This window comes from Desmodus rotundus, chromosome 6 (genome assembly GCF_022682495.2).
Source record: "Desmodus rotundus isolate HL8 chromosome 6, HLdesRot8A.1, whole genome shotgun sequence".
Classification (NCBI taxonomy): Eukaryota; Metazoa; Chordata; class Mammalia; order Chiroptera; family Phyllostomidae; genus Desmodus; species Desmodus rotundus.
Genome location: NC_071392.1, coordinates 158,336,351 through 158,350,593, shown reverse-complemented (window position 1 = coordinate 158,350,593; position 14,243 = coordinate 158,336,351). Strand labels below are relative to the sequence as shown.

At 48.4% G+C, this 14,243-nt stretch overlaps 1 protein-coding gene across 1 annotated transcript in view; it reads left to right on the top strand.

The window, feature by feature from the left end:
* SDK1 (sidekick cell adhesion molecule 1) overlaps positions 1-14,243 on the top strand; it is a 576,882-nt gene that overhangs the window by 216,179 nt on the left and 346,460 nt on the right. The window contains exon 2 of the mRNA XM_053926257.2: positions 9,847-10,006. Coding sequence (XP_053782232.1) covers positions 9,847-10,006 — 160 coding nt within the window. The remainder of the gene's footprint in view (positions 1-9,846; positions 10,007-14,243) is intronic.

Below are 14,243 nucleotides of genomic sequence, written 5' to 3'. Positions count from 1 at the left end.
CTCCTGGGCCCCCGCAGGTGTGTCACTGGCCACGACGCCGAAGTCTGCTGGTCGGTGTGGTCTTCCCCCCCATACACTGCAGTTACTCTAATTCCAATTCCTGTGAATATCCTTTAGTAAAAATAATTAATTTTGCTAAAGGTTGACTCTAATGCATGCCTTTTTAATATTCTGTATTGAAAATGCGCATCACGTACAACTGTTCTATTGCATGCTTAAGTGAGACACCCGTCCCAAGGCCAAGCCCTTGTGAGACTGAGTTGCGAGGTGACTGACTAGCTGCTTTTTTCATGGTACCATTTTCACTGCAGTTCACGGGCAAACATGGCTATTCAGAGTTGGGTATTTGGTAGCATTTTCTTGAAAATGATTAAAATAATGTTGCATGACCAAGAACAATTGGCAGCATTTGTTACTACTAATAAAAATTGAACTCTTAAGTAAAAATTAGAATTTTGGAAATCCTCACTGTGCCGCCACGAGCTGGACAGCGCCCATTCTCTGAGGACTTCCCCGAAGAGAGGAGACAGGCGGCAGTGCGACTACCTGGGGGAGGGGTCCTGGGGTACCTGAGACGTGTCGACGCCTGGGGGAACTGACAAAGGCATCCTGTGTAGACGGCCCATTCAAAATGCGAGACCGGCTAAGGATTTTACCACAGAAAGCGCCCAGGTCTCACTGACAGAGTTTCAGACCCCACATTGCAATCAGTCTTCATGAAGCTACCGCTCGTTCAGTTTTAGTGCAGTTTCAAGAGTATTCGCAATTATCTGAAAAGGATATTAAAATACACCTCCTTTTTCCACCTACATGTCTGTAGGAGGCTGGATTATTTCATATCCTTCAATCAAAACAGCACAGTTGCGAGAGATTAAATGCAAAAGCCTGTGTGGGAATCTAGTTGTCTTTTGTTAAGCCAGGCAGTATAAAGACACTTGGGAAGAAAAAAAAAAGTAAAGCAATGCCATTCTGTTCAATGTATTTGGGGGGGAATAAAGCAGTTATTTTTCTGAAATATGTCTCTCATTATAATATGCAGTAACTTTAATGTTATTTTTAAATGAATGAAATATTTTAAGGTTTCTCAGTTTAACTTTCTAATATAGTAGTGAAAGATACAACTCACAAGCAAGAAATTTGGGGTCATTGATAATTCCTTCAAAAGTTGTCAAGGGGTCCTAAGACCAGTAGCCTGAGCAGCGCTGCTCTAGAAGGAGCTGCTCCGGAAGCAGTGGCTGGCTGGGACAGAGCTGAACACAGGGGGCCGAGCTCCCCAGGCCCACACTGCTCCTGTGGGTAGGGCAGGGAGGGGCCGTGAACCCAGGCCCCTACTCTGCTGCTGTCAGGTCCGACACTTCTGAGAAACCACCACGGTTTGTAACTTCGCTGAAATCAGTGGGCCTGTCTATGTGAACTTAGATATCCTTAAGAAGTGTTTTTTCAAATGTCATCTTTTTGGCCTAAAACGAAACCTTCATCGTTGGAGTCCCTGTCCCTTACTCTGTGCATGTGTGACACAAACTCCCCAATAAGCATCTCAGCAGGGAAAAGGCTGGTCACACTTGCGCTTCTTTTCTTGGACTTTTTGGCCTTTAATTTAATCTGAGTTGAGTTTTTGGGAGTATTTGAAAGAATAATTTGAAAGAAATATTGAACCATATTTAAGAAAAATATCGGTTATTTCTGATAACCCTCCTTTTATTTTGGTTGGTCATACTTTTTCACTACAAACCATAGAAATGACAATTTAGTGCCATTCTAGTTTGAAATAAAATATTGGAGGACTGGAAGCTTATTTCAGTTTGGAGGAATAGGGGAGTTGCTTTTATCCCATTGCCTCTTTGTATTAATTTATATGCTGAAGCAGATTAGCACAGGGCAGGAGCGAACCAGTGCATAAATACAGCCATTCTGGTTCCTGCCGTCAGCCTCACTGCAGAGCAACGTCCCTGGGAACTTGAATGGTTTCCTAGGGGCAAACGCTGGCAGGGTAGGCTCACCCCATGAGTTCCCTTAAATACGCTGTTAATTCGCATTGATTTCAGAGGAGACAGAGACAACCAGCGCGCAGTCCCCGACTGAATGCGCGGGGAACGCTCTTCCCAGGGCTGTTTAATGGAACCTCCGGCCCCCTCCAGCTTCGTCTCTTTTCACACGCACAGACCCAGACACCAAGGAAACACTGCAGATGAACTACTGCACTCAGAGAAAATCCCACACAAATGATGACTTGAGAGGGAGATCCAGGAATGTGCGAGGCAAGCTTTGGTCTGCTCTCTCCGTTCTCATCATGGTACGCTCCAGGAAACAGTGGGGCAGAGACAGCAGCCTGCCTTTTACTGGCCACAGGGTGTGTGCTCGTGAGTCCTGGCCCCTGGCTCCCCAAACTCTGCCCCGCCAGGCCATTCCTCATCCTCAGAGGCCTCAGGGTGCCAGGGTGTTCCTGCAGTGCTGCTCCCCCTTCTCAGTACCCACATGCACACAGATGGGCTCGCGCATGCCCACTCCTTAGTGGGGATGGAGGAGTGTGTTTGTCTAAACACATTCCCTGTTGTCTCAAAGGATGGGGCCTTTGTCCTGAAGGGGCCTTCCAAAGCCTTTGAGAGCTGCTGTGGAGCCGAAGCAGCACTAAGGTGTCCCTGAGCCCTGATCTTCCTGGGGGACCTCAGAGCCTCTGCCTGTAAAGCCAGATCTGTCTGGTGGCCCTGGCTCCCCAGGCTCCCCAGGCACTGGTGCACCTTTAGCTGCTGCCCTGGCTCTGCCTCAGCCACGGAGGCCCACGGCCATGACCTCCATTGAGGGCCCTGTCAGATAACGGCTTCATGCCTCTGTCCTGTCACCTCCTGGCACTGCCCTTGGGTTGTTGACCAGTCCCTTGCTTCCTGGTCTGTGGTTCCTCAGGGCCAGAGAGCAGCGTCCCAGTGCCGACCAGCCAGGACACTCAGCGAGTGCTTGAGGGAAGGTGCAGTGCCATTGTGACTGAGGAGCAGGAGGGCCCGTGGGCCTCGTTGTGAGCCTCCTGTCCTGGCAACACTCCGCAAACACTGAGAAAGTGGTGAGGGCCTCCTGGCTGCTGGGCAGACAGGCTGGTGGGGAGAGCTGCCCTGACTTTCCATTACTCTCCCAGTCATGCCGTCGGAGGGCTTCAGCGAGTGGGACAGCACGGAAAACCCTATTACACTTTGTAGTTGTAATAGCTTGATTAGTTTTTATTATGCTTGAAGTCATATGTATGTATCCGCTCAGTTGTAACTACCTCCCACCCTGAAGTCCCCGGCACGCAGCCATTCTCGTAAGGCCGAAGTGGGAAGGTAAAGCGATGTACAGGGAAGTTGGCTGCTTTGTTCAGATCCACAAAGTACGACGGTGCATCCTACTGCATTTAGAGGTTTATCCGTGGAAAAAATTTCCACGGATAAGCTAAGAGAATGCAGCCTCAGAATTAGCTGTGAGGGTGGAGCCTCCTCCCCCTCCCCACTTGGGCCACCAAAGGGTCCGTGTAAGTGGGTAGAGAGAGCGCAGCTTCAACCAACCTTCCTGGAGCACACAGAGGACTTCGTTTCAAGCCAGCCACCTCACAGGATCATCCTAGTGCGTTGACTGTGACCTTCACGGGCCAGGGGACCTACTGTGTGCATTTCAGTAGTAAATGTGCTGGGCTCAAGAGAAAACTGGGCTCATCTGCATATTGGCTAATCTACGTTAAAATACTGGAGGTGGTGATTTTAACGTAGACACTTAAGATTCTAGAGCATCGACACGTTTGCCCATCCTCCTTCCTGATATAGATGTTAGCATCTGTGCTAGTATTTGCATACGTAACTGTAGAACATATCGTCACACATTTAAATTTTATCTCAAATACATTTGAAATGTACAACTGTTTTCCCTGAAAAGATTAATATTACCACTCTGGAAGGGCAGCACACGCCGGGAGATTAAATTCCTGGCTTCAACAGGTGTGCATAACGACCTGCCAGCAGCGGAAACTCGAATGGCTGTGTTCACAAGAGGAGCCTCTGCCCGTGTTTTTCAGAAGAGGTGTTCACAAACGATACATTATGCTCTGTGCTTTTGTTCCTCCCTGGGATTTGAAAAATGAAGCTTTCCATTAGTGGCAAATTCATAAGCTTGAAAATGTTTGAATTTGATATAAAAGAAGTTTTGAAAGGAAGATTAGTGGTTTAAACCAAAAGATTAGTCGCCCTGGGAAATTCGGCTGTTGAAAGCAGAGTTCAGTCATAGAGTGTCCCGCTCCAGCTGATGGCTGAGTTCAGGCTGCTATTCCCGCATGCCCCTTGCCGGGACCCCCCACTGGACGGGCCTGCTAAATTTCATCACCAGTCCAGAGCAGGGACAGTTCCTCTGTCTGAGACCCCCCTGTTGGTGGTCTGGTGGAGTCCTCTGCTTGGTGGCAATGGATTACTTTTTCTCTATTTATGATTGTTTTTGAAATGGAGGAGAATGGGGAAGTCAGTGAACAGGTACCGGCTGGCCCAGGTGGGGTGCTCCTGTTGCCAGAGTCACAAGAACGGGTTGAGTTTGACTTTGACTTTCATGGCGCCTAGTAGTTGATTCCTATCCCTTCTGCCATGACCGAGTTTCTGGTGGTAGATCCTCCATTTTCCGTTTTGAGCAGATAGAGAACCCCCTGGCAGTGTGCCCTCCTGGTGGTAGGAAGCCAGGACCCACAGACGTGGCCCCGCCTCCCAGCTGCTGCTTACCCCCAGCTTCCCAGGCCGTGGTTCTCAGTGAGGCGAACGGGTCGTGGCTCCTTTCTAGATGAGCACAGGCTACCTTCACGTTGCACAGGAAAGTCAAGTGCATTCACCCTATGTCCGAAAACCTTAAAAGTCCATTTAGGGAAGTGACTTCCACATCATAAAATTATGATGTTGTCTTGAGAGAACATTAAGTCCATCCCTCTCCTCTGGATGGACCTTAAAAATGTGTTATCCAGACAGACAAGCCTCTTTCTTTCGTAAGTGATTTATGTCCCATTTAAAATATGGGAAAATGGAAATTTCAGTTTTCCTGAGTAATTCATTCTAGGGTCTTGTAATGTGCATTGTAAGAATACAGAAGCATATTTCATCTTCATCCTGCTCCTTTTTTCCTGAGGAAGGTGAGATCTTTTTAGTTATGATTGGGGAACACACACACACACACGCACACACACACACACACACCTTCCCCCCCCCCCAAAAGAGTATCGGGTGGACCCCCCTGGCTTTTTCCCAGGTCACAGTTTGGTCATCTTATCTCAGAGGTGGCTCAGGCATGTTTGTCTTTATGAACCTTTTCTGACTTTTTCTGTTCTGTTTAAGGCGTATAAAGATCACAGGCTTTTGAAGTGCTAAATACTAGTCCTTTTGTCTCTCTCTCCAAAGCTTTTGTGTTTTGTTACATTTACGTCTCTTTTAATTTCGTGACCTACTTTGTGTGTCTCAGTGGTAAACAGTGCTGGGCTCTGAGAGAACTGGGCTATTCTGCACATTGTCTAATCTATGTTCAAATACTTGAGATTAATACCTCAAGTATTTTTTTTAAACATTGTATTTATTTATTTTTAGAGAGGGGAAGGGAGGCAGAAGGAGAGGGAGAGAAACATCAGTGTGTGGTTGCCTTTCATGTGTCCCTTACTGGGGACCTGGACCTCAACCCAGGCATGTGCCCTGACTGGAAATCAAACCTGCAACCCTTTGGTTCACAGGCCAGCGCTCAATCCACTGAGCCGCACCAGCCAGGGCTAATTCCTCAAATATTTTAACGTAGACACGTAAGATTCCAGAGCATCGACAGGTTTGCCTGCCCTTCTTCCTAATACAAATGTTAGCCCCTGTGCTAAACGTGATTCCACACTCACTTGCCTCGTAAGCTATTTGCTTGCCGCTACCTGAAACTACCCTCTATGAAGATCTCTTCTCCTCCTGGCCCACGGCGCCCAACGTGGTTTCCGTGTGGTGTAAGCATGCTCGGTAAACTGTGAAGTGTATGAAAAAATGATTTAGAGTATTGTTTACACTCGAAACCATCATAGCATATATTAAATCAGTGATACTCTGTCAATTGGGAAGCCAAATTCAAATTCCTGAATGTCTATCTTAAAGCATTTTTCTTTCAAAAAGATATATTTCGTATGACTTACTCTTGCAGGGCACTGGAACCATGTAAAGTGACACTTCTTTTCCGGTTGTTAAATGTAGTGGCAATGGCAGCGCATTAATAAAGTGCGGCGCTCAGTCAGCCCCAAGGGTCAAAGCTGCAGCCATTGCAGCTCAGCCTCGTCAGGCTGCTCGGGTGGCGAGAGTGGAGCAAACAGGGAAACCGGACACACTGTTGACAATCAAAACCTTCAACCGCACTCGGGGTGCAGCAGGAGCAGGTGGCCCTCTTGGACCAGGACAAGGGTCACATTCTCCTTCTCCTCCTGCCTTTCAGTTCCACGTTTCCGCCACCGTGCCTAGCACCTCACCGCACCTGTCACAGACCTAGACTGTGACCTCTGCTGGGACAGCACCTGCCTCATTCTCATTTATTTCCAATGCTGGTTGCAGAACCAGTGTGTTTATGGAATGGAACATTGTGTCAGAGATCTCAGAATCCTCCTTGACACCCCGTTCTCCCTCGCCCCCGTAGTCAGTCCATCACAGTCTTTTTTTTGCCACTGAAGTATTGTGTTGAAACCATCTGTTCCTCTCCATCACCACATTCATACTACACCCTTGCTCCAACCCATGTCCCCTTTTGGAGCGTTTGCCTGGGTCACTGCGGTGGCCTCCCGACTGGTCTGCTCCCACCGCTCGGGTCCCTCTTGACTCCTTCCCCACACTGTGGCCAGATGAGCTTTTCACAACAGCTGCTTCAAAGGCTTTCTGCTGCCCTTCGGAAGCAATTAGCCAATCGTCACCTTCTTTGTGGTGGTGACGGTGGCGCTGCCGATGACGGCCTGTAAATAGGGTGGTCGTGCAATTTACTGTTCACACGAGAACACTGTGAATCCTGAAAACCAGCAGGGATGCCGTGGAAAGCAGGGTGTGTGCTTGCCCTTCCTGCAGGGCTGGGCCTGGCTCACCTGCTGCCGTCCACCCCTCCGCCTGCACAGCAGGCTGCTCGCTTTCCTGGGTGGCTCCCCGCTCCAGGGCGGGGCACGTGCTGGGCTCTGAGGCCTGGACCCCACTGAACTTCAGCTCCTAGCCAGTGCGTGCTTGTCACTGAGCACAGGCGCTTGCACCCGCAGATGTAGTCTGACCTTCATTTACCCGAGTGAACACTAGTGAGAGTGGCAATATAGCTCCGTCAACATGGCAGCAGGGGACCCGAAGGCAAGATAAACCCTATGTTGAAACTTTGTATCGTCCACACAGAAGGAACCAGCTATATGCACGGCAGTTTAAGGTAGAAATAGTCCTAATTGTAACACTGTTCCTGTCCTACTTGATGCTTAATTTGTTAAAAAGATACAGTAATTTAATTTAAAAGTCCATTCAGGTAAGTAATTCCACAAGTTTATCAAAAATTTGTAGTTAAGTTATAGGTTCTTGAGAAGAAATTTCCTTTTCTGAGAAACCTGTGACATTTAGAGTTATATGGAACTGGTAGATTCTGGAACAAATCCCGTGGGTCTTCAGTCGTGATTTGCACCACTTGCTGCCTGGGAAGCCTTGAGCACGTACTGCCTCTTGCTGTGCCGCCCTTCGCCCCTTGGTAAAGTGGCCGTTATAATGGCATCAGCTTTATAGGGCTTGTGTGGATTAAATAAGGCAATTCATACCAAGCACTTAAAACAGTCTCCAGCACATAGCTGCCACTGTTATTTGTGTTATTGTTTTTATATGTATTCACTCAACAAATATTCATTCAGTATCTACTTTGTTCCTTGCATTGTGCTGGGGGCTGGGAAGGCCTTAGGTATCATCCCAGTGCACTTCATCCAGAAACTCCTCAATTTCAAAACCTGATAAGTGTTGACTGAAATAAATGTCAGTTTACCAGGGTCTGTTTGCTGGTGGGGAGGAACTTTGTTAACAGGAAGGATGAGAATGAGTCAGCTGTACAGAGCAGAGAGCGAGGTGGGAAGGGGACAGGGAAGGCCCCGAGGTGCAACGGGGCGTAGCCTGGCTGCAGAGTTAAAAAGCCAGCGTGGCAGAGTGTTGATGAGAGCGGGGAGGAGCAGACAGTGCAGGTGTGCGGCGGGGTTTCCTCGGGAAAGCGAGCCGTCGGCTGCTTCTGTTCATTTTGCTGATGAGGAAACAGGGCCCCATGCGTCGAAATCAGAGCCACGTGGCTGACTATTGATGGGCAAGAACTGGAAGTTGGGGCCTGTGTTTGTATAGTTTTTAAAAAATAACAGGCATACAAGGTTTATATGGAAAAAGTCGAATCATTGTTAATGTGATGAGAAGAGTTTGTGTGACATCAATGTAACCTGGAAGCCAAGGAGAGTGGACTGGAATGTGCCTGTGTGAACAATGACAACTTCACTGTACTGGCCAGTGGGGGTGGTAGACACCGGTGAGTGAGTGTGTGTGCTGTGTGGCCGTTGCATGCAAAATAACTGCGTGAGCAGAGCAACGAATCTGTACCCAATTTGTGTTCAGCTTGAACACCCCCCGCTGCCGTGGAAACCGCTGGGGTGACTCAGAAGGCTGCAGCTATGGGCAACTGGTGATTGGCAACTTCATCACAGCAATGCGCTGTCTCATGCAGAGTTTTTTGGCAAAACGTAAGATCACCCAGGTGACTCAGCCCCGCTATGGTCCTGTGACTTCTTTCTGGCTTTTCCCAAAGTTAAAATCACCTTTGAAAGGGAAAAGATTTCAGACCGTTGATGAGATTCAGGAAACTACGATGATGGCAATTGGGAGAACTGCGTGAGGTCCCAAGGGGCCTACTTTGAAGGGGACTGAGGTGTCATTGTCCTGTGTGTAATGTTTCTTGTATGTTGTATCTTCTTCAAAAAAATGTCTCTTAGGACATGGCTGGATACTTTCTGGACAAGCCTCATATAACACAAAAATTGTACAGGTTATTTATAGAATGGTTTTCAATGAATTTTCACAAATTCATACTCCTTGTGTAACCGCATAGAGAAGTAGATCCAACCTGGTCCCCTGACACTCCCTCACCCCCTCCCCAGGGGTAATGCTCCTCCTTACCTCTGACACTACAGGTCAGTGTCGCCGGGCTTTGCACTTCTGCGAACCTCTGGATGGAAGCATGTGCGATGAACTTCTCCCTGTGAGGTTCCCCCGGGTTGTGCACAGTGTGAGCAATAGTTAGTTCATTCCTGTTGCTGTGTAGTGTCCTTTGAACAGACACACACAGGTTTACAGTTCTGTCACCCATGGAGAGTCCCTGAAAGAGGCCATGTGAGTGAGGTGACAGCTGGTGTGGTTCGTGTCACCTGTGAGTGTGTCAATTTTGCTTATCCTAATTACTTTTCTTTAAGCAACTGAAGGTCACCTGAGGACATTTCTCTTCCAGAGCCCAGGTGTAGACCTTTCTTGCTACTTTGAGAATAGAATGCCTACTTATCACAGAGATTGCCCAGTGTTTCCCTTCGATAAGTATTAATCATAAGTGGAAATAGCCCAGATGAACTTGTCACATGCTTTCAAATGGTGCTATCAGTGTGCTTCAGCCTTTGGAAATATTATCTAGGGTACTGCATGTTTCAAGGGGGTCAAGCATTATTTGCTACTTAATTGGGCCAAATAGCCATCATTGCTGCTTTTAAAAATTAGATCTATTTAAACAAGTGATTGTTTGATTGGATGAATGCCATTTTCATGTGCACTTTACTCAGTTTTTTCTTTCTTCTCCTTTTTTTTTTTAATATTTCAGATGACGTTGTGCCATATTTTAAAACAGAGCCAGGCCTCCCGCAGGTTCACCTGGAAGGGAACCGCCTTGTTCTCACCTGCCTCGCCGAGGGGAGCTGGCCTCTGGAGTTCAAGTGGCTACACAACGACAATGAGCTCACCACCTACACCAGCGAATATAAGTAAGTGATTCTTAAAAGTAAGATTCCGTTTCCGGCGATGTGTTCAGAACGTTTGCCTTGTTGGCCACGATAGCGCAGGGGTGAAAACATCGGATCGAATTTCTAGTGCACCTGGGACTGAAAGGAAGAGATTTGAACCCGTCCTTGGAAAGGGGTCTACTAGTCTGACATAGGCTGCATTTACACCTAGGAGGTCTGTCATCATAACTGTGAAACCAAGCGCGTTCACGAGAGGGCCAGACCGAAAAAGCTACAGAATGATAAATCTGCTTTCTCCTGGCAACAGCCCGCCCCTCCACCCCAGTAGGGCTACTTGCTACCTGAGGAGCACACCAGTTGTTTAGGATGTTTAGGTCAGAAGCGTCTGCAGCCTTAACTAGTCAGGGAGACTCCTGAGTGAGCTTACAGAGTTGGGATGGGAGAGCTGCAGCCAGGGCAGGGAGGGCATGCGGAGGGCGTCTGCATTCAGCAGCAGAACCCACCTGCCCGCCAGGGGCTGGGTACTGGAGTCCAGGAGTGAGAGCATGATGCTGTGAGACCCAGTGCAAGGACAGAGATGGGGCCTGAGCCGCGGCCTCACCGGGGAGGCAGCAGCAGCAGCAGCAGTGAGCCCGGGCGGGTCGGGGGGGAGTCTTTCCAGGTTCATATCTGTTTAACTTCCATTCGTATGTGAGGATTGTTGTACCAGATGCTGCCGTTCTGGGCAGGATGGAGAATTAGTGACTGCCCGAAAAGTCCAGGAAGCCCCCACCAGTGCAAATCAGCAGTGCCGTGCTCTCGCTGAAATGGAGTGAGAGACGAGGGGCTTTCTGGGGCTACTGTAAGTAGAGTAACGGCCCCCCGCTCACTCTGTGGCCCGGAGGCTCCAGTGAGGTGATCCGTGAAGCACATGCAGCCCGCCTGCAGTGTGGCATGTGTGTGTATATGGATATACACACGGAATAGATTTCTTAATCGATTGCCAACATTTCACAGCGCTAAGGTATTTCATACACGTGCTTTCCAGCTCCTCCTGACCAGTCAGCAGGCCTAGCCACCCGGTTCTGCAGTCCCCTAGAAGCAGGCCCTGGGCAACACTGCCCCTTGGTAAAGGCGTGGCCACGCTGGTCCTCAGTGCTCTCTGGTACCCACCTCAGTGCCACCTTTGCTGTGCTCGGTCCACCGTCCGCCACCCTGCGCGGCCTCCTCTGTCGTTGTTAGGGCTTTACTGTTGGAGTGCCTGCTGTTGGGAGCAATTAAATGGTTTTAAGAGCTTGCTGACATTGAGCAGACCTGGGTGTGAATTCCAGCTCCCTACCAGGCAGCATGATGGCTGACTTCGGGCAGGGTGCTCATGAACCCCACTTTCAGAATCTGCAGAGGGGTGGTCACACCTCACTTGTGGCCTTGTGAGCTGGAAAAGGCTCGAATGTGTGTACACAGCGTATTTTCCGGGCCACAAGCTACCTATTAACAAATCCTAGGCAACGTGTTACTGTGATGTGGCATTACAGGCTTGCTTTGTTAGGGGGCGTGTAAGAAAGAGAAACAGTGAACTTGGAAATGAAAATCCTATGTGAGTCATGGGCTTTAACAGCAGATGACTTGAGTTCAAACACTTCTGTTCAGCTCACTGCCTGTGTGACTTTGTGACAAGTTGTCTACCCGGAGTGATCTCACTTTCCCTACCTGTAAAATGGGTGTAACAGAGCCTACCTCAGGGTCGCATCCAAATTAAATGACGACAGTTTGGCGCCCCAGGATGAAAGCAATGACACTGTTGAGCAATCCGGTTTGTTCGTCCTAATAAACAGCAGTAAGTGGATGATCTGCAGTGGCGGTCTTCACGCCAAGGCCCACGGCCGTAGGAAGTGGCCGAGGGGCTGCTTTGGGATCTTCCATTTCCACTTGCTTGTTCTCTGAACCCGAGCTGCCTGAGTGCACTCCCATGTGTGGGCACCTGCCAGGAGTCTTCTTCCCCAGCTCCTCGTGCCGCTGCTCCCATGTCACAACGGGAGGGCCCACCTCCCTGCCCGGGTTTTCCTGCCCTACTGTACCTTAGGGTGCGGGGCACACACACAGTTCAAAATATTGGGCTTAAACAAAACGTTGGGCTTCTGGACAATCCACAGAAGAGCTTTCTTACCTTTCCCTCTAAACAGGTTTTGTTTTTTAAGTATATTTTATTGATTATGCTATTAAGTTGTCCCAATTTTTCCCCTGTTGCCCCCCTCTGCCTGATACCCCCCTTCTCTCAAGCAATCCTTCCCCGCTCTGTAGTTCATGTCCATGGGTCATGTGTGTAAGCTTTTTGGCCTCTCCATTTCCTATACTCTTCTTAACCCCCCTCTGCCTTTTTTCTACCCACCAATTATGCTTCTTAATCCCTGCACCATTTACCCCATTCTCTCCCTTCTCCCTCCCAGCTGATAACCCTCCAAATGATCTCCAGATCTATGATTCTGTTGCTATTCTGATTGTTTTTTTATTTTAAGGTTCAGTTGCTGATAGTTGTGAATTTGTTGCCTTTTTAATGCTCATGGTTTTGATCTTTTTCTTGAATAAATGCCTTCAGCATTTCATACAATAAATGCTTGGTAATGATGAACTCCTTTAGTTTTGTTTCATCTGGGAAGCTCTTTATCTGCCTTTTGATTCTAAATGGTGGTTTTGCTGGATAGAGTAATCTTGGTTGTAGGTAGGTCCTTGCTTTTCATCACTCTGAATACTTCTTGCCAGTCCCTTCTTGCCTGCAAAGTTTCTTTTGAGAAATCTGCTGACACTCTTATGGGAACTCCTTTGTAGGTAACTCTCTGCTTTTCTCTTGCTGCTTTTAAGATTCTCTATCTTTAACCTTTGGCATTTTAATTATGATGTGGCTTGGTGTGGTCCTCTTTGGGTCCAATTTGTTTGGGGTCCTCAGTGCTTCCTGTACTTGTATGTCTATTTCCTTTCCCAAATTAGGGAAGTTTTCTTTCATTATTATTTTCAAATAAGTTTTCAATTTCTTGCTCTTCCTGTTCTCCTGGCACCCCTATGATTCGGATGTTGGCAAATTTGGAGATGTCCCAGAGGTTCCTCAGCCTACCCTCATTTTTTTTGAATGTCTCGTTTTTTCTTTTTGTTCTGTTTGAAAGTTTATCTCTTCCTTATGTTCCAAATCATTGGTTTGGGTGCCTGTAAATTGAGTGGGGCAGAGGCTTAGGTAATTGCCAGGGTGGGGAACCCACTTCACCACTTCGTGGCTGTGTGGGGATGGCTCTGGGAGGGGACAGTGCTGCCACCTGGCTTCTGGTGGTTCGCCCAGTGCTTGCCCGGTTTCCAGGCACTGCACTCCCTTCCCGTGTGCAACTGGTGCCCTCCTAGCTTCTGCCCTGGTGCTGAGTCTCAGAATGCATAGGTTTGCACATGTTCTAAGACTGTGCTGGCCCTTTTCGAGGCAAAAATCTGGCAGTTTCTTCTGCTGCCCCAACCCCCGCTGGTGTTTACAGCCAGAGGTAATGGGGATCTATCTTCCCTGCTCTGGAACCCTGGGCTCTGTGGTCTGGCCTGGGGCTGGGATCACTGCTCCCAAAGATATCCCTCCCATCTGTTCCACCTCTGCCACCACCCCTGCCACTTCACGCTGTCCCACCTCCTCGCCCCTCCCACCCGTCTGGATGAATGTGGCTTCTTTAAATCCTTGGTTGTTGGTCTTCCATACCACTGGATTTTCTGACAGTTCTGGGTATTGCTAGTTTTGAGGTCTGGTTGTAATTCTTTCTATGGTTGCGGGAGGAGGCCAAGTGTGTCTGCCTGTGCTTCCATCTTGACTGGAAGTCCTAAACATGTTTCTTGTAACTGCAAAGTATGACACTAGAAATGGGATATTTTGACCAATCTTGGATTTTCTGAATTTAGGTGTGCTGTGCATGTGGGCAGCAAGAGCGGGTACCAGCTTTTGGTTACCACCTTTCCGTTCTGTTCCCCAACTATCATCAAAGAGGATGTTGTGCCTCAGGGAATGTTTAATGAGAGCTGAGCAAAGACAGCCCCTTCGAGAAATAGCACACAGGTGAGGGTGCCACGTTTCATCAGGCAGCGCACTCCCGAAACGCTCCCTGGCTCATATTTACATATATTAGAGTTGGAAGAGCCAAGATTTGTTTGAAATTTAAAACAAGTTGAGAATATTCCACTAGTAAGCACCCTCAGCCTGAGGTTCTCCTGAGTGTCAGATTTCAAGGCGGAGGGGTGGAAAGTTCTCTTCACATCCGCA